Raw genomic sequence first — 20,796 nt, forward strand, 5'->3', positions numbered from 1 at the left:
GAGGGTCTGATTCGGTATAAGGCAGCTTCATATGTTCATATATGTTCAAATCCTCTGCCAAGTTCCACCCAGGCCCTGCAGGACATATTCCAGTTTCATAAGGCTTGTAAGGCAGAGATTTTTTTTAAAATAATGTATTTAATTAGTAGGCTTATATTCCACCTTTTCCTGTAAATGGGCCCAGGGCGGATCACAACATACAGTAATAACAATAAAAACCTACAATCAAGAGTTAAAACAATACATTAAATTTAAACAAGTAGAAACAATAAAAGCACTAAATAAAACGCACCACAGGCGGGAAAGGGCACATCATACACAGAATAAACAATTATAGGCCCAGATTAAAATGATGGTAGTAATAGCAGGACAGCACTGTAGTAAGACACAACGTCGCTACAAGGGAGGCCAACTGATGGAATAATGGCTGGAATAGGACGCCTGCTGCCTCAGCCAGAAGCCTGATGGAATAGCTCTGTCTTGCAAGCCCTACGAAATGGCAGTAGCTCAGGTAGGGCCTGGATCTCCATCGGGAGTTGATTCCACCAGGCAGGGGCCAGGGATGAAAAGGCCCTGGCCCTGGTTGAGGCAAGTCAGACGTCCTTTGGGCCAGGGGTGGTCAGGAGGTTTTGCGTAGCCGATCGCAACGACCTCCGGGGCATATATGGGGAAAGGAGGTCCCTCAGGTTCTACCAGGCATTTGGTTGAGGGCAGCAACAGTTCTACCTTGGCACTCCCACTTCCTTCACACGCATCCCACGAGATAGCGATGCCATTCTGAACTTGGACACTATCTTGGTTTTCTAATGCCTAACATTTTATGGTCTGCTATTTCAGTATTAACTGTTCTTTTACTGCTTTTTCTATCATTGTAAAGGGAGACCCATGGTGCAGAGTGTTAAAGCTGCAATACTGCAGTCCAAGCTCTGCTCACGACCTGAGTTCGATCCCGGCAGAAGCTGAGTTCAGGTAGCCGGCAAAAGATTGACTCAGCCTTCCGAGGTTTGTAAAATGAATACCCAGCTTGTCGGGGGTAAAGCGTAGATGACTGAGGAAGGCAATGGCAAACCACCCCGTAAAAAAGTCTGCCATGAAAACGTCGTGATGTGACGTCAGCCCAGAGTCGGAAACAACTGGTGCTTGCACAGGGGGCAACTTTTACCTTTATATCACTGTAAACCGCTTTAAGCCTGGTTTCCAAGGACAGTCAAAAACGACAGCACCAGCAAATTTAGAGCCATATGCTAGATTCCCTATATATCAGATTCCCAGGTTGCCTAAAATCGGTTTAGATACAAACCTAGCAACTGTGATTTACTGCAACCTGCCCTAAGAGGGGCTAGCCTCTGACCAGAATGCGGTAGCTGGGGTGGGGGCTCTAACCACATACAAAATGCTCAGTGCCCCATATGCCTGGCTTCCTTTCCTACTGGACACATGAACCCAACAGCACAAAAAACATCTGGCTGTCATTTCACTTAACCCAGGGGCAACCTCAAACCGTAACCAAACCCCTGTCAGATGTCAGCAGCGCATATGTTTTTGCTATCAGCACAGAGCGGGGCTTTGTGCTATTTTACACCGGGAGCGCAGAGCCAGGAACTTTGCTGCTGATTCTAAAGGAAAATGATAAAAGTCAAAACAGCTCATCAGCAAAATGCATTTCTTTGAGGAGGTCAGCCCACATTCGGCTTTGCTTAAATGGTTCAATACCAGGGCCAGGGGAGAAACAGCCAAATTATATTGTGCTGTGAGAGGCCACCACAGTCCATGGGATTTTTCACCTGAAATAGAAAATAGCACTTGGCTTCTCCTCGCTTATGGCAGGCTTGTTTGGGGAGTCATTTTTTTGGAGACCAAAAGATAAGGAGAAAGAGGAGGGAGAGAAGAAGGAGACAAAGAAGAAGACTGCAGATTTATACCCCGCCCTTCTCTCTGAATCAGAGACTCAGAGCGGCTTACAATCTCCTCCCCCACAACAGACACCCTGTGAGGTGGGTGGGGCTGATAGAGCTCTTACAGCAGCTTCCCTTTCAAGGACAACTCCTACGAAAGCAATGGCTGACCTAGGACCATTCCAGCAGCTGCAAGTGGAGGGGGAATCAAACCCGGTTCTCCCAGATAAGAGTCCGCACACTAAACCACTACTCCAAACTGGCTCTGGGCTGGTTTAATAGTTAACAAAATTGTGTAGGGAAGATAAGTCATAAGGTCATGGGGGAGGGTGGGCTCCAGCAAAACTGAGTCCCAAACCAAAGTTAAAGAAGTCCAAATGAAAGCTTAAAAACATGTTTCCGTTTTAAACATTGTATACCAGCGTTAGGACTTCACAGTTAAAAAGCATGACAAATCTAGTAAGTTTAAAAAAAAAAACAGCATGGGGAGGGGTAATTAGGCAGCCCTGCTGGACTGGACCAGAATTCCATCTGTTCCAGCATCCTGTTTCACGCAGTGACCACCCAGCTGCCCTGGACGGCCCAACAGGGCATAGAGGCCAGACTTCCCTAGTGCTGCTTTTTTAGCACTGGTTTTGAGAGGTTTTCTGCTCCTGGAAGCTTTTGGTAGAAAGATTTCTTTAATGCGAACAGCACTTTTTTGCATGTTCAACATCTCCAAATGCATTTCTACTAAAGATTATAAAATGCTATGTTGCTGAAGCTTTCTAAAAATGGAAATTAGGCACTCCTGCAAGCATCGAGCAGCTATATCATATGCAAAAACAAAACAGATAGAAACACATTTGCACACCAGCACCTTAAGATCAGCTCTTACCTGTGGTATTATCCCTGCCTGGTTTTCCTCCTGCTTTCCCATCATAGTATAGGATTTCCCAGCTCCGGTTTGGCCATATGCAAAGATACATACATTATAGCCCTCAAAGGCATGTAACAGCATCTCCTTCCCAATATCATTGTACACACGATTCTGAGATGCAAAGCACGGATCATCAGGCTGCGGAGATAAGAAAAACTAAATGTCAGAAAGGACCTCTTTTTAAATGAAACAACTTGCCCCAGGAGGGAGGGGGGACACTCAAACATTGTGGGATAGCTTGGAAAAAGCTTGGAAAAAGCTAAATTTGTGAAGGCTGGCAAAGATCACCATTGTGGAATCAAAGCTAATGCAGCAATGGTCCATACAGCCCAATGTATCCTTCAACCAGAAGCAGAGTTCCCCAAGGAACTTGCTACCTGAGGTTCTATAACTACAGATGCCATATGAAGCTACATTATACGAAGCCAGACAACTGGTCCATCCAGCTCAGTATTGTCTATTCTGACTGTGAGGCACTCTCCAGGATTTCATGGAGAGAAGAGGGTTTTTTTCTAATTCCCCCAAACTTTCTTGAAGAAGATATTGGATTTATATCCCGCCCTCCACTCCAAAGAGTCTCAGAGCAGCTCACAATCTCCTTTCCCTTCCTCCCCCACAACAAACACCCGTGAGGTGAGTGGGACTGAGAGGGCTTTCACAGCAGCTGCCCTTTTAAGGACAACCTCTGCCAGGGCTATGGCTGACCCAAGGCCATGCTAGCAGGTGCCAGTGGAGGAGTGGGGAATCCAACCCGGTTCTCCCAGATAAGAGTCCGCACACTTAACCACTACACCAAACTGGCTCTTGAGATTGAACCTGGACAGTCTGTATTCCATACAAGGGCTATACCACTAATCCACTTCACCCTCCATGTTTCTCGTATTAACCAGAGCTCTTACGCACCAAGGCAGTGGTCTGTCCATCACAACATACGTTTGTGAATGGGATATTTAAGACGGTTTTATACCGTCATCACCTGCGACTCCTTTAGCGCTTTCATCAGCGCTGCCTTCGCACCATCCTCAACATCCACTGGAGTGACTTTGTGACCAACAGTGAAGTCCTCAAGTGGGCAGAGGTTACAAGCATCGAGGCACTGCTGTTGAAGACACAGCTGCGCTGGGCAGGGCATATTTCCAGGATGGAAAACCACCGCCTTCCCAAGATTGCCCTGTATGGCGAACTTTCCACCGGCCATCAAAATAGAGGGGCACCAAAGAAGTACAAGGACTCCTTGAAGAAATCCCTTGGTACCTGTTGCATCAACCATCACCAGTGGTCTGACCTAGCCTCAGATCGCAAAGCATGGAGGCACACCATCCACCAGGCTGTCTTTTCCTTTGAGAACGCACGCATAGCTGGTCTTGAGGACAAAAGGAGATTGAGGAAGAATCACACTGCTACAGCACCAACCCCAAATCAGACTTTTCCCTGCAGCCACTGTGGCTGGACCTGTCTGTCCCGCATTGGTCTTGTCAGCCACCAGCGAGCCTGCAGCAGACGTGGACTACTGCACCTTTCTTAAATCTTCGTTCACGAAGTCAAGCCAAGATTTAAGATACTTCATTAGGTACCATAATGCTTAAAATGTTCTTCCACAACCCAACCGGTTACCCAACGGGAGACACTGGACTGTGTTCCCATTAGAACTGGATATAACATCATCCAACAACAGGCTGCTCTTGGGGGAAGTGGAAAACTTAGGTCTCTGAATATTCTATTGCTTTATGATTCAAGGATTAAGCTGACTGCTTATAATACCCCACTGTAAAATGCTACCAGCCATGTAAATTAATCAGCTTGTGCAGCTGTCCAAGTTTACTTCCCAGCCTCTATTATAAAAGAATCTTGCTAATTTGCAATGCCAAATAGGGAATGCTGCCACAAGTGAATACCTTTTGCAAGTTAGCAGACAGATGAGCAGGACTGGAAGAAAGGGAACCTGAGTCATCTCAAGATGCATTTTTATTTTGTTGAGAAGGCCTAACATAGAAGCATTTTGCAGCTGGAGGAATTCAAACTTAGGCACTTAAATCGAAAAGGAATGCTAAGTGAAATGTGCGGGGGGGGGGGGGGGGAGGCAGGGCAGCAAATCCAAACTCATTAGCTGCTGAAATCTTTACAGAGGAGGAAGCCCAATTCTAACAGAGGAGGAAGCCCAATTCTAACAGAGAGCAACCCAGGAAATAGAACTTGATGTTGTAAACACCAATGCAGCTACGAATTTCTATGCACTGTAGGTACACTCATGGGTGAATCCCACTTTGCAACATCGTCACTGATCTGCCTTGTGACTTGAAGATTACTGATTGTGGGAAGTGTCTTTCCCTCTTTCCATATGACCAAAAGCTAGCCATGGTGCGTTTGGGGGCAAAGACTAGGTAGCCTGGACAAGCCCCAGTGTCCCTTTATCAGACAAATCACGAGGCATTTCAAACCATCAAGGGAGCCACAGTGGAAACCAATACCAGATGCTCCTGGTTAAGTGGCAATTACATTCTACCGTTCCATTTAGGAGCAATACAGCATATGAAAAGCTTTAGAAGGCAGCAAAGTTTAAAGGGAAGATTAGTACTCCTGCTTTAAAGGAGGGCCGTACAGCATGACATAATCTTGGTACATCAGCTGACAAGCGGAACGTTTCCCTGTTCAAGGAGTAACTGGAGCAGATTAACAAGATGATTGTCCTGCCGTGCTCTCTGTGGAAAACGGAGTTACTGCTCCATTAAGAGAAGCCATGGGAAAGGAGGAGGGAGAGGATAAGTGCAACACACATGTAGGTAGGTGTATGAAGCACAGAAACATAGTTTTATTTGAGTGAGGGCAAGTCTGCAATACGCACTGCTGCCTCCTCAAGCTGCTGGCGAATCTAGCTGTCCTCAACAACCTGGTATGGCAGACCAGCTGCAGCCTTCCCTTGGGAAGCAAGACCCGGCCGCTGCTATCCATTCTCTGCACAGCAAAATGCACTTTATGAGGGGCTGCATTTGAAGATAGTTCAGAAGCTTTTAACTGGTTCAGAGCCCAGCAGAAGTAGTCTTGGTTGGCAGAGAAGCCTACCGGGCCTACAGTGACTTTCACTGGTCATCGATCCATTCAGTGCAGGTCCTACAAGAATGGTATTTGAAGGGCCTCCTACTCCCATACAAATCTGATCATTAGTTAAGGTGATCAAAGCCAAATAGTTGATTCAAGGCCTTGCTCGGTGCAACTGCTGTTTCTGAAGGTGGTACAAAAATATTGTGCAAGACACACTCTTGAATAGTTTGTACAAAATTAAGTATATTATATTATGTCATATAATGAACAGCATACAAAAGTAAGCATACATTCAGAAATTAAAGCCAAACAAGAGTCTCAAGTACAGTATTTCAGGGAGGACCCCTCAAAGTCTCTTAATTTTCCAAACAGAGTACACTAAGACTCAACAACAAAGTTCCACAGGAGTCCCTCCGTTGCTTGTTGGCTTCCGAAGGAAAAATTCTTGCCTTCACGCAAACACCGGTTTTGATTGCGTTCCGCTGCTCCTGCAGCTTCCTCATAAGCCAACTTTTGTATGCTGTTCATTATATGACATAATATAATATACTTAATTTTGTACAAATTATTCAAGACAATATTTTTGATATTTTTGTATTCCATATATTGTGCTGCCATTGTTCTTTTGCATTGTTTCTGAAGGTGGGGGCAGCCAGAGAAAGGGCCTTCTTTGTAGCCTCGCCTCAAAACACAGAATTCTCTCCTCTTAAGTGTTTCCCCAAGTGCCAGTTTTAGGCTCCCGGAACCCCTGTCTATTCAATGGCTTTAACTGCTTGCAAAATCTTATTCAAGACTTTCTGACTATCAGAACACAAGGGCATGGTTCAGATGTTACAGCGAATCTTGGTTTGGCATTTTCTGAGCAAGCCCTGACTCATATCACTAGTTACTTATTGCCCGGTTCTTGGCAAGCCAGTTTGCTGTTGCATCCAAACCACGGGTTACTGGAAACCAATTGCAAACCTAGTTTACAGGCCAAGCATAAGCCAGAGTTTACTGGTTCAGATGGAATGAACTTCCTATCAGTCAATAACCAACTCATACTTAGAGGGAAGGCAGAAAAAAATCAGCACAGAGGTTCAGGGTTCTTTCCAAGCTCATTCATAAATCACCAAACTATGATTTAGTGATGCATCTAAACCAGGGGTGGCCAAACTGTGACTTGGGAGCTACATGTGGCTGTTTCACACATATTGTGTGGCTCTTGAAGCCCCCACTGCCCCGGCATTTCTCTCTTTAAAGGCATTTCTCTCTTCAAATCACTTCTTCAAGCCAAGCCACCTGGTTGCTTAGAGAATGCATTTAAAATTGCTTTCTTTCTACCTCTCCCTCCCACCTCCCTCCCCCCATCTATTTGCCTTCCTTCCTTCCCTTCCCATCCCTCAAAATCTGACATTCATGTCCTGCAGCTCTCAAACACCTGATGTACATTTGATGTGGTTCTTACATGAAGCAAGTTTGGCCACCCCTGATCTAAACCATGCTTATAAGACCTTCAAGGAAAGCCTGCCTGGGCTTACCTATGTGCTGACTGCACACTACAGAACAGCGTGCCTCTCTTATTATTTCACTGCTCAGGATGAGGAAGCCTAAGAACAAAATTCCTTCCCCATGCTTACATCCCTCAGAGCTTGGCCCAAGAAAAGTCATCTGCTAGGCCCATCAGGCATCTTCCAAGCAGACAAAAAAAGCACATTATCAAAGATTACAGCTGCTGGAAATCAGAAAAGCCTCGTTTCACTCTCCCTCCCCTTGAAAGAAAGGGGGGAAAACCCCAGCCACAATGGTAAAGCCCAACAATTACTGGAAGTCAGCAAGACCAGAGGTTTGGCTTTCACAAGGGATGCGGCCTGGAAGAGACAGAACTTTATGACTTTGGGTGGAGCAGGAAGCAGCAGGCACTTCCCTGCCTCCCTAATAAACCAGGAATTAAAACTTCCATCCCATCCCAGTCATAAGTGCTCCTGAAGGAAGATTCTCCTCTCTTAACAAATGATATTCACTGTTGGAAAATGTTTGTTGTCCAAATTCCACTCCATCAGTTACTTGGGCCAGTGCTTTGTCATCTCTAGACACACTTGCTTTCCATCACTTGGAATGTAATCGCTCTGATCCCAGGATGGAAAAAGCACTTAAACCTATTGAGATGAAACATAGATAAACTTAGAGGGCTAAAAGCCCTACACAGTTGTAGTGGGAAAAGCAGCTGCAGAGAGCTCAGTCCCCAATTAGATCCTCTTGTGTTCCACCTTCAGAAAGGAGCTTGACGAAGGCACGAATTGCAAAACAGGAAGAGAACTTACCGAGGTATGCGACCAATAGGAATAGTCAAAGCTGAATGATTTTGCTGGTTCCTTGGGATTCTTTGGGTTGAGTATGCCTAGAACAAACAAAAACGTATATTCATTATCCGAGAACTTCTGGGAAAACCAAAAACAGAAGAAGGAGCTTACAACACCTAAACTCTGTAAAAGGCACAACCAAAGCACGTGTTAAGTTTGCCACATTGGTACTTCCAAAATAAAGCACGTCAAGTGTCACCTATAAATATACTAAAAAGGAACAATTAAAAATAAGAAGGGTTGCGAGAGCCTCACTAAAATACTGCCATTGTATTCCAAAGGTAACTGATATGAATTCTTACACTGCCTTAAATCCACTTATCAATCATGCATTCACTGAATACCCTTGGGAATGCCTGTTCTCTCCACTTAAGAACATAAGAGAAGCCATGTTGGATCAGGCCAATGGCTCATCCAGTTCAACACTCTGTCACACAATGGCCAAAAAACCAGGTGCCATCAGGAAGTCCACTAGTGGAGCCAGAACACTGGAAGCCCTCCCACTGTTGCCCCCCAAGCACCAAGAATACAGAGCATCACTGCCCCAGACAGTGATTTACCATTACCCTGTGGCTAATGATAAATAAGAAATAACCGATCCTCCACACAAACTCCTAGTAGCAAACACAAGGACTGTACAACGCTATGCAAACTGTAAGCAAACTATTCCAAGCATGGCCATAAAATGATGGAGAACACAACAACACTTGAATCTCTGTTCAGCAGCTCTTCGAGATACAGGAACAGGGCAGGAAAAAAGTTGGCACATTCAAATTTTAATTATGCTTGATAGAAAGCCAGTCCAACTATGTTCACTTCAGCAATTTCTGAAGCATGATGAGAGAGAAATCACAAAGAAGGTCTTCTCCGAATTTTAGTCTGGTCTAGTCAATGAGGCTTACTGCCAGATAAGTGCTCTTCACATGGCTCTCTAAAATGCTGCTATTTCAGGCTCCATTCCATCATGAGAAGACAGATGCTGGGGAGGATTAAAACACTGCCCTGATGGATGCCAAGGACAGTTCGGTATCCCTCTCATTCACCCAGTCCCCTCACATGGATGGTAAGAGCTTTCAAGCAATACAACAGAACAAAGCAGGAGTCAAGACGCACCTTTAAGACCAACTAATTTTTATTCAGAACATAAGCTTTCGTGCGCTCTCTGAAGCACACTTCATCAGACGAGGGGATCAGGTATTGTGACCTGAAATACTAGCAGTCTGGCAAACTAACTGGTCACATGGTCGTATAAAACAGTGTGGCTAGGCCATTTGGTCTGGATAGCATAAAAGGTAATAAAATTCTCTGCCAAATGGTGTTTTTGCAAATCTAGGTGAATCGCAAAAGGACATGTATATCCAACTTGTAGTCCACCCAATCAACTTATCAACATTAATCTATACATATTAAACATCATTCTAGTCTGCCATTAGAAAACAAGAATACATAAAATGAAAATGGGTTGAGAATATGTAATGAGATAAATAGCCAATATCCCGTTTTTGAGTATGTCAATATAAAACATTATTCTGATACACTATTATAAAAGAGAAATACATTGGAATACTGTGGATGTATAGCTATACTCACGGAGAGTGGGTTTAGCATATGTAATGAGATAAAAAACCAATGTCCCTGTTCAGTCCTGGATACAATGGCCTGAAAATACAATGGACATATGAAGCTGCCTTATACTGAATCAGATCCTCGGTCCATCAAAGTCAGTATTGTCTACTCAGACTGGCAGCGGCTCTCCAGGGTCTCAAGCTGAGGTTTTTCATGCCTATTTGCCTGGACCCTTTTTAGTTGGAGATGCCGGGGATTGAACCTGGCACCTTCTGCTTACCAAGCAGATGCTCTACCACTGAGCCACCGTCCCTCCCCAATACGGCATGAAAATCTCCTCTCTGGCTCCTATTTATTCCATTTGAATTTATTAACAGGTAGAAGCTTTAAGTGGAAACCATAGCAATGTTCACTCTTTCTGAACAAGTCAGCCATAGAATGTGTGCTTAGCACGTGAGTCTCCTGTCCGTTAAAACAAAAGAAAGTCAAGAATATCCACACATAAAAGGTTTACAGAAACAGCCTTCGATGCTCATCACAGACTAATTGACAGCTTAAGTATATGTTCTCCTGGCTCAGACTTAATGAATCCGATTGGCTGCTAGCCATGCCTTCTCTGGGCCCCTCCAGAGAGCAAGACACTTCATAACTAGACCTACGGTGGCAACCATGGGGAAAGGCCACGGCTCAGTGACCGAGCTGGCTCAGCATGCTGAAAGTTCCAGGTTCAGTTCTGCCAGCAGCAGATGCTAGGAAAACTGACTGATTCCCTTCTAGCCTTATGCTGCTCTCATGTTCCTCTTCTCTGTGGGGCTTCCATCATATCTTGCACTCTCTGCCCCGGGGGCTGCAACTCTCTTCACCTATTTCACACATCAAACAGAAACCAATTTTTAGAGGATCTTGTTTGCTGAAGGAAAGAGGCAGAGCAAGTTGCAGCCCTGGGGCACATAGTGTGAAATCCAATGGAAGCCCTGCAGAGAAGAGGAGACAGAGAGCGGCATAAGGCTAGTGGGGAATCGGTGAAAGTCTTTGCCTGAGACTCTGGAGAGCTGTCTTGTTCCCTCAAACTGAGTTTCTCCTATGGGTCTTGTTCCCTCAAGTTGGCTCACAGGTTTTTAGTCTGTGACTCACACATTTTTGTCTTAGCTCAGGAAGGATGGCCCCAGAGCAAACTAATTTATGCAGTAGCTCACAGTTTTATTGCCAGTAGCTCACAACTTTATTTCAGTAGCTCACAAAGTAGAATTTTTGCTCACAGCTTAGAGGGAACACTGGCTGTCACCAGCCAGAACGGACAGTACTGAAATGGATGGATCAATACTCTTGATTCTGTAAAAGGCAGCTTCGTATCACAGGGGCCACCCTCTGCTCCAGCTGTGAAAAGCCTATTCTGCATCTTAACTGAAACAAAAAAACCTCATGTCAGATTATAACTGAAGGGTTTTCAGACTGCAGCCTTGGATTGCAGCAATTCAGGGGGGGCTCCTAGAAGCCGTTGCAGAAAGGTAGGCGTATTCATAAAGGAGGGGGGGGGGGGAATGAATACAGCTACGAAATAAAACACGATCACAGTAAGCAAAGGGACAAACGGCAAGAAGTAGGTCATTTTGCGCCTTTGCTTTAGTAAGAGCTTCTGAGCAGGGGAGGGACGTAAAGAAGATGCTCTTCTTTTGAACAACAACAGAAAAATTCATCGCCGCCACAAAAGCCGGAGGCACATCGGTAATGAAAAGCTCCAGGGCCCTTGGGAATTTCCCAGCAGGACCATTCGAGTATATTTTGAAACACATGCTAGAGTACAAAGCTAAAAGCTAATGGCCTTCTGAGGTTCCAGAAACTACGCAGCATTGAGGGAGGCGACAAAAAGGGCCTGAAAAGGAATGAGGAATGTTTTGAAGCTTAAACACTGGGGTGATGCACCATAATATTCTTTGGCAAATAAAATATGCCTGGAGCCCACACGGAGATTTTAATAGAACTGACATTTTAAGTGGGAAAGAGCCCAACTGTTTTGCAAGCCCAGTCGTCTTCAGATGGCCACCAAACCCTGGATAAAGCCCTGCTCTTACTTGCAAATCACAAGTGTGGCTCCCTTCTGACCCTGCAGTAACTGATAACCTTGTTGCGTGTCCTGCCAACTCGGCTGGTCTTAAAGAAGCCACCAGACTCTTAACTATATTCTATTGCCAGCAACAAAACCCTTCTCTCCCCAATCTGTGGCCATGTGTAAGCAAACAGGCGGACAAACAGAATTCACCCACTGTCCTCTCTAAATCACTGCCTGGCTACCAAAGAGAAAACGGAAGCAGGGGAAAGTCTGTCTCAAATTATCTCTCTGATCTGCACAGTCGGGCATCCTGAGGAAATATCTGACCAAAAAAGGGGCTTCCTGACATTTTCTGCAAGAATGCTGCAGCCGGCAACAAAGTGAAGACTATAATCTATTTATTTATTTCTCTCTCAACCCATCATTTTAAGGAATTTCTCTATCTTAGTTTGCTGCCTAGTTGTGAAAGCAGAGCATAAGGGAGCACAATGAACATCAACCGCTCTCTGGCTGCCCAGGCCATTAGGCCCAAAACAGGCTTCTTTAAGAAGGCTTCAAGAGGGAAGACAAGCAGAACACGAGGGCTGTACCCATCTGTACATTTATAGCAGGGGTGGCCACAAGTGGCTCTTCCACACATATTGTGCAGCTCTCGAAGGCCCCACCTCCCTGTAGGCCAGCTTGGAAAAGGCATTTGTCTCTTTAAATCACTTCTCCAAGCCATGGCAGTTGGTGGCTTAGAGAATACATTTAAAGTTTTTAAAGATTTAAAGATAGAGGACGACTATAATATGATGGAAGGCTTAAAGACAGTGGCTAGACGTAAAAACTGTGTCATCATAGGTGATTTTAACTACCCGCAGATTGATTGGGTCAATATGTGTTCTGGTCGAGAGAAAGAGAGTTTCTAGATGCTCTCAATGACTGTGCTATGGAGCAGATGGTCTCTGAACCTACCATGGGTGGGGCGATCCTGGATTTGGTCCTAAGTAATGCCCAAGACTTGGTGAGAGATGTAGAAGTGATAGCACCGCTTGGGAGCAGTGACCATAACGTTATTGATTTCACCATCTGTATAAATAGAGAGTTGCTCCAAAAGACCAACACAACCACGTTTAACTTTAAAAGGGGTAAATTCTCTGAGATGAGGAGGCATGTGAAGAGGAAACTGAAAGGAAAGGTAAATACAGTCAAAACCCTTGGGGAAGCTTGGAGGCTATTTAAAAATACAATCCTACAAGCTCAGATAAAATATATACCACAAGTCAGGAAAGGTACAATGAGGTATAAGAGAAGGCCTGCATGGTTAACACACAAAGTAATGGAAGCTGTAAAAGGTAAGAAGGACTCCTTTAAGCAGTGGAAAGCTAGTCCAAGTGAGATTAATAAAAGGGAAAAGGCAGTGGCAAATCAAAATCCTCATCAAAGGCTCCTTAGAAAGCTTGAGAGTCATGGAGTAAAAGGACAGGTCCTCTTGTGGATCAAAAACTGGCTGAGTAATAGGAAGCAGAGAGTGAGTATAAATGGGCAGTCTTCGCAGTGGAGGACGGTAAGCAGTGGGGTGCCGCAGGGCTCGGCACTGGGTCCCATGCTCTTTAACTTGTTCATAAATGATTTAGAGTTGGGAGTGAGCAGTGAAGTGGCCAAGTTTGCAGATGACACTAAATTGTTCAGGGTGGTGAGAACCAGAGAGGATTGTGAGGAACTCCAAAGGGATCTGTTGAGGCTGGGTGAGTGGGAGTCAACGTGGCAGATGCGGTTCAATGTGGCCAAGTGCAAAGTAATGCACATTGGGGCCAAGAATCCCAGCTACAAATACAAGTTGATGGGGTGTGAACTGGCAGAGACTGACCAAGAGAGAGATCTTGGGGTCGTGGTAGATAACTCACTGAAAATGTCAAGACAGTGTGAGTTTGCAATAAAAAAGGCCAACGCCATGCTGGGAATTATTAGGAAGGGAATTGAAAACAAATCAGCCAGTATCATAATGCCCCTGTATAAATCGATGGTGCGGTCTCATTTGGAGTACTGTGTGCAGTTCTGGTTGCTGCACCTCAAAAAGGATATTATAGCATTGGAGAAAGTCCAGAAAAGGGCAACTAGAATGATTAAAGGGCTGGAACACTTTCCCTATGAAGAAAGGTTGAAACCCTTGGGGATCTTTAGCTTGGAGAAATGTTGACTGCGGGGTGACATGATAGAGGTTTACAAGATAATGCATGGGATGGAGAAAGTAGAGAAAGAAGTACTTTTCTCCCTTTCTCACAATACAAGAACTCGTGGGCATTCAAAGAAATTGCCGAGCAGTCGGGTTAGAACGGATAAAAGGAGGTACTTCTTCACCCAATGGGTGATTAACATGTGGAATTCACTGCCACAGGAGGTGGTGGCAGCTATAAGCATAGCCAGCTTCAAGAGGGGGTTAGATAAAAATATGGAGCAGAGGTCCATCAGTGGCTATTAGCCACAGTGTGTATATATATAAATTTTTTGGAGAGCTGGTTTGGTGTAGTGGTTAAGTGTGCGGACTCTTATCTGGGAGAACCGGGTTTGATTCCCCACTCCTCCACTTGCACCTGCTGGAATGGCCTTGGGTCAGCCATAGCACTGGCAGAGGTTGTCCTTGAAAGGGCAGCTGCTGTGAGAGCCCTCTCCAGCCCCACCCACCTCACAGGGTGACTGTTGTGGGGGAGGAAGGTAAAGGAGATAGTGAGCCGCTCTGAGACTCTTCGGAGTGGATGGCGGGATATAAATCCAATATCTTCTTCTTCTTCTATCTTCTTCTTCTTCACTGTGTGACACAGAGTGTAGGACTGGATGGGCCATTGGCCTGATCCAACATGGCTTCTCTTATGTTCTTATGTAAAGTTAAAGTTGCTTTCTTTCCACCTCTACCTCCCCCATATATTTTTCTTTGTCCCTTCTTCCCTCCCACATCTGACATTCATGTCTTGCAGCTCTCAAACAGCTGACATTTATTCATTCATTCCATGTTGCTCTTACATTAAGCAAGTTTCGGCACCCCTGATTTATAGCATCTATTTCAACCAAGGACCAGCAATGTGATATCCAGTCAATTGTGAAAGGATTACAACAGCTAGTTTCGACTACAGTAGTGCCTTAGAGATCACCAAGAGTCTTTGAAGAAGAGAGCTTTGACTCTCAAGAGCTTACACCCTGAAAATCCTGTTGCTCTCTAAGTTGTTATGGGACTTGAATCTAGCTGTTCTACTGCAGCCCAAAAGGATTATGGCAGCGGTTCTTGACCTACAAGTCAGGATTTAAAAGTGGAATGCAATTCTCTCACAAGTGGGTCATGAGGCAAAGAGGGACAAAGCGGAGGATCAATGGCAAATTTTGGTTTACCTCTGAATAAACATGAGAGATGACTATGAAATACAGTCTGTCATTCAATAACATCCTATACATTTACAAATCCTAAAAAATGAAAAATAAATGATAAAAACTTATTCAGTGTTTCCTGATAAGAGATTCTTGCAATTTTGTGTTGGAGAGGGGGGAGTTAGTCCAAAAGAAGGTCCTGATTCAGACAGTAAGCTCAGAAGCGGGTTCCATTTCAGAAAGCTAAACCACTGAATTGAGAAGAAAGGGCTAACGAACCCAGATCCTTTCACCCTTGCAGGCTGCTTTTGTTTGGCCTTCGAATGCCGCTGCCGGCCAGTGCCCACAATATTCCGCTTCTTCAACAAATGCCATGTTCCTGAACAGAGCTGCTGGCAAAGGTTCCGAAATGGGAAGGGGATCTGGGTGCCCCCCCCCATGCGCCGTGCAGACTGCAAATAGCAACAGTTGCTACTGAACCTCAGCTAGCCGATTCCACATTTAATGGATTTGCCTTCTGCTGGCACTGATGACTTATGAATGCTGACAGCCAGGCAAAGTCAAGGATTACTATCGCTTACACCAGGACCTGTCACATGGGGTGAACACATGTGGCTCTGGGTAGCAACAGCAGCATCAACACAGCCCATGAAATTAAAAACACAAATGGTAACCCAAAGCAATCCCACAAACAGTCCCAGTCAAAACTGCAACGGATCTATAAATTCACACATGCGCTGACCGCTTCTAAACAAAGACAGCCCAAAGGAACCCCCTTCTTCATGGGGCCTCCGAGAGTCTTCTCCAGCATCAGCACAACAAGCGCAACCACAAAAAAAGATTTCAGAATATGGAAACTAGCTACAGCATAGAGGTAAGACTGACATTCAGAGAATGCCAGTGCTTAATATTTATAAAAACACGAACATATTATGCGCTAGCAGTATCTTTGCCAGGGAAGCTTCGCTAGATTCAGATAGTGGGATGATTTTGAATTTTGTATCCTTGCTGTTTCAACCCTCAAACTCCATGTTTTCCTTTACATTTCTCCCCTCGTGCGAATCAAACCCGTGATTATTTATTTTAAATCTTCACCGCATTTTTCTGTTTCCTTGCATTGAGTTTTTTTTCTGCGCAGAGTACACAATCTCATTAATTTCTGGAACAAGTCACCATTTATACTCATTATACCATACATATAAATGGCATACACTGCATGCATAAAAACTGTATGAATGTTCTGCTTTAAAAAAAAAAAAAACATGCATACTCCATAGAAACCAATCTGCAAAACCAGCAGTGAGAAACAAAACTGGTGGTGGAATGTACTGTCAAGTCACAGCTTATTTATGCTGACTCTGTAGGGCAGGGGTGTCGAACATGCAGTTCAGGGGCCGAATGAGGCCCCTGAGCAACTGGCTATCATCTGCTTCATTCTCCCTATATCTTGCTTCCTTCTGCATAACAGCTTGCTTTGCAAGGCTTGCTCAATTGCTCAGACGCTACAGAGCAAAGCCTCTATATTCTCCACTGGCTGAGGCTCCTCCCCCCCCCCAGTCCCTGGGGAAGGAAGGAAAGAGCCAGAGCTTTCTTTGCCCAGTTCCCTGGATCCCAAGGGAGAAATACAAAGAAAGCATCCTTAAGACCAATGAGTGCTAACGTTTTAAGCATGTTTTAAGTTTTCTAAAAGAAATATTTGTGTTTGTCTGTGTTATCTCTGCTACCTAATCTTAAATAGGTACACACATGGCCCAACCCGACACGGCCCGGCCCCTCAAGGTCTCATTTATGTCAGATCCAGCCCTCATAACAAAGGAGTTTGACACCCGTGCTGTTGGGGTTTCGGGAGGGGGGGGGGAACCAAACAAGGAACATTCCTTAGTTCCCAACCAGACAAGACAAAACACAAGTCACATTGCAGGTTACAGATAAGTTCAGCTGCACACAATTAATTGCACAGACTGTTATGAGAGCATCTTACAGCAGCATGGGCAGGGCGGAGCCTGTGCGCAGAGCATAAAAGCCGGCCCAGAAGTTTTTGCTGCCCTACACAAATTCTTTCTCGCCTCCTTCCTTCATTTTTCATAGGCTGAGCAATGTAACAATAGCACATTCATTCAATAGTTGACGAAGATACCTCCTCTCTTTGTTGGCTTTCTATGTCTACCGTCTTCTTCCCTTTTGCAATTGCGTTGATGTCCTGGGCAGCCCACTGAGAATGGAAGGCTCAGATGTGCACCCTAGACCAGGAGTGTCAAACTCATTTGTTTTGAGGGCCGAATCTGACATAAATGAGACCAAGCCATGTCAGGTTGGGCCGGGTGATGCGTCTACCTATTTATGATTAGGTAGCAGAGATATAAACTTTATAAAGGACACAGTCAAAGATTTTTTAAAAAAAATTTAAAACATCGTTAAAATATTACCACTCGGTTTTAAAGGTGCTTTCTTTGTATTTCTTCCATGGGGCCCAGGGAACTGGGCAAAGGAAGCTCTGGCTCTTTCCTTCCTTCCCTAGGGAACCAGGAGAGGGAAGAACCTCAGCCAATAGAAGGAAGAGAAGTTTGGCTCAGTAGCTCTGATGTGCCTGGCAAAGCAAGCTCTCCCTTGCCCCCTTCCTCCCCAAGGGAGGAGCCTCAGCCAATGGAGAAAATACAGGTTTTGCTCTGTAACTCCTGTGTGATTGAGCAAGCCTTGCAAAGCAAGTTGGGATGCAGAAGGAAGCAAGAGAGAGCGAGAAGGAAGCAGATGACAGCCAGCTGCTCAGGGCCTGATAGGAGCCCTCCGGGGGCTTGATTTGTCCCCTGGGCTGCATGTTTGACACCCCTGCCATAGACCATTGCAGATACCGCTCAGTGAACAAACCGCTCAACTACCACTCAACAACTCCTCAAAAAAGGCACGCGAGTGACTTTCTGCAGAAAGTTTACATAGCTGTCTATAGCAGGCACTCCAGGTAACTATTTGGCTTGCTCTGTGGTTCGGCTCACCATGCAGAATTTTCAGTACTGTTTAAGACATGCTGCTTCTACAAAGTTAACAGCTAAATATCTTCTAAAAATAAAACATCTGGGCTTAGCTTGAGGCAAGCTTATCCGTTTGATACCAGTTTAAGGTATTCTCTACTTGCCTTTGGGCAACATGGTTGACTCAGATACAGAACTGTAAAAATGTACTAGAGAGTACTTGCGGTATGTTATCTTATTACTTGTATGCCAGTAGTTTCTGATAAAATTTAGAAACAACAGGAAGGTATGATGCATATGTAACAATATTTAATGTACCTATTCTACCAATATGTTTGCATTATATCTAATACACCTTTACATTATTTACATTACCTATTTTACCAGTGTAACACAGTATTTACCAGTGATAAGTTCAATACCGTTGAGTGATAACACACACACACACACACCAGCCTTTGCACTGGAATCCAAGATATCTTTATCAGACTGAAAACTCAGAAGGGGAGACTATGTTGAGAGTTCTTCAGTGTGTTTCTAACTTTCAAAGAAACTGTTCTGAGTAAATTTGCACCCTTTTCACAAGTTTTAAACACAAGCGCTTAGTATCTTCTCTCCACTGAAATCAGTACATCCTATATTCAACAGAAATATGATTGTGCTCTTTAACACAATTATATTGATTTGGACAGCTTTCTTTTAGTGGACTGTATTCTTTCTTTCCATACGCAATTAAGTTTTATAGCATGTATCTATGCTATAACGGGAGCACATTCAGCCGGGCCTTCGGGGACTGCACTGGCTGCCAATAATATACCGAGTCTGGTACAAGGTGCTGGTTATTACCTTTAAAGCCCTATATGGTCTAGGACCTGCCTACCTTAGGGACCGTCTCTTCCCATATGCTCCCCAGAGAGTACTGCATTCTGGCTCCCAAAATCTGCTCGTAATCCCCGGGCCAAAGGAGGCCCGGTTGAAGTCAACCAGGGACAGGGCCTTCTCAATAACAGCCCCTTGCTGGTGGAACCAGTTACCAGAGGAGGTCAGGGCCCTGCGGGATATTGGACAATTCCGCAGGGCCTGTAAGACAGTCCTCTTCCAGTTGGCCTATAACTGACAGGCACCAAAACCCCCTAAACTACCAAAATACTGAAGGAAGTTGATAGATAGCGTAGTGCTGGATTGATGTACTGATTTTTTAAATGTATTTTAATGTTTTAATCTCTTAACTATATAAATTGTTATTGTATTTAAAATTTGAATTTTATTGTTAGAATTTCTGTGTTGTAAGCCGCTCTGAGCCCGCTTCGGTGGGGCAGGGCGGGATATAAATCAAATAAAATGAAATGAAATATGACAGTTCTGGAATCCAGAGGATGGGGGAAATCCATTTGATCACATAACTGAAAAATAAAAGTGTGCACAACATCTCTTTAATCTACACAAAGGAGAAACTTATAAAAGCCTGATAGCTATCAAGACAGGCGACAGAAAAAGAGCTCCCTTCAAGCTAAGCTGATTGAATTACCAATGTCAATTCAACTACAGCAGCTGGAAGTCATGAAATTATCCAAGGAATTTTTGGAAGTATATTTCCACTGCATTAGTTCTCGGGGTTAAGCTTTTCAGATTCCATAATAAAGGTTCCAGTAAATGCTTCACTATAGAAACAAAAAGTCTGGCAATCAATTAGTCAGGGGTCTCCCTCTTACCACAATATATTTCAACAGCCAGAATTTTATTTTATCATCATTTTTATAGTAAACTATCAGGTGCGGTCAACACAAATAAAACGTACACTGAAACGTTATCCAAACCAAAGGTATACAAGAGGTTTATACTATTTACAAATGGAGAATGGATTTCAAGTCAAGTGTTCAATCTAGGACCTATCTGAACAGGCTGGAAGTTTCAGAAACATGAAAGGCATGTAAGCAACAAACAAACAAAAGAGACACCAATAACTGCTAAGCTCAAATATTATTTGCATAGCCCATGTGCAAAGGCTAAGAAATTCAGGAAGGAGATCGGTATGGATGAATGATAAGGCAATGATTTTACTGTTACTTGACTTTGCTTTCAGTAGAGCAAGATTTGATTTCAGTAGCAACCTAAAAATTCTAGGGTACAGACTTTCAAGAGTCAATGCTCCCTTAGAAAGATACCCAGAAACATCTGCATTTAGCGCTCCTGTTTTAATGTTTATAACTTGTTTTTAAGCAGTTGGGATATTTTTGTTTACCAATAAACCAAAGATCCATTTATCAAATCAGCTTCGAATGCTATTCATCTCTTCAAGTAGCATTTTTTCCAATTCCTAAAGCAGCAACTATGAAATGATCAACATTAGAAAAACAGGGAACTACTGCTGCTCTATTACTTTCCTTCTTATTCTTGGAGTTGATGCAAAGAGCTTTTTCAACCCATGCACCAAATACGGAAGATGTAAAGTTCTGAAAAGGGTTTTTTAGCCCAGTATTTCTCCCTGGGAAGACACACGTAGTTATACTCTAAACTACAAAAATGTTACAACATGGCACATGCCAATACCTTGAAGAGATCAAATGAGTTGCCCTCAAACTATCACTGGTCAAGAAAACACCTACAGGGATAGAACCGCATGTGGCAGAGGCCAAGAGTAAACAGCAGTAGGAATGCAGTGTCCTTGATGGACCAA

At 44.2% G+C, this 20,796-nt stretch overlaps 1 protein-coding gene across 5 annotated transcripts in view; it reads right to left on the reverse strand.

The window, feature by feature from the left end:
- Positions 1 to 20,796, reverse strand: part of KIF1B (kinesin family member 1B) — a 166,038-nt gene that overhangs the window by 115,640 nt on the left and 29,602 nt on the right. For all 5 annotated transcript variants that reach the window (XM_060258929.1, XM_060258932.1, XM_060258931.1 and 2 more), the window contains exons 2-3: positions 8,157 to 8,233; positions 2,773 to 2,952 (exon numbers count right to left, since the gene is read on the reverse strand). In XM_060258929.1, the coding sequence (XP_060114912.1) occupies positions 2,773 to 2,952; positions 8,157 to 8,233 (257 nt within the window). The remainder of the gene's footprint in view (positions 1 to 2,772; positions 2,953 to 8,156; positions 8,234 to 20,796) is intronic.

The sequence above is a fragment of the Heteronotia binoei genome, chromosome 18 (genome assembly GCF_032191835.1).
Source record: "Heteronotia binoei isolate CCM8104 ecotype False Entrance Well chromosome 18, APGP_CSIRO_Hbin_v1, whole genome shotgun sequence".
NCBI classification, from domain to species: Eukaryota; Metazoa; Chordata; class Lepidosauria; order Squamata; family Gekkonidae; genus Heteronotia; species Heteronotia binoei.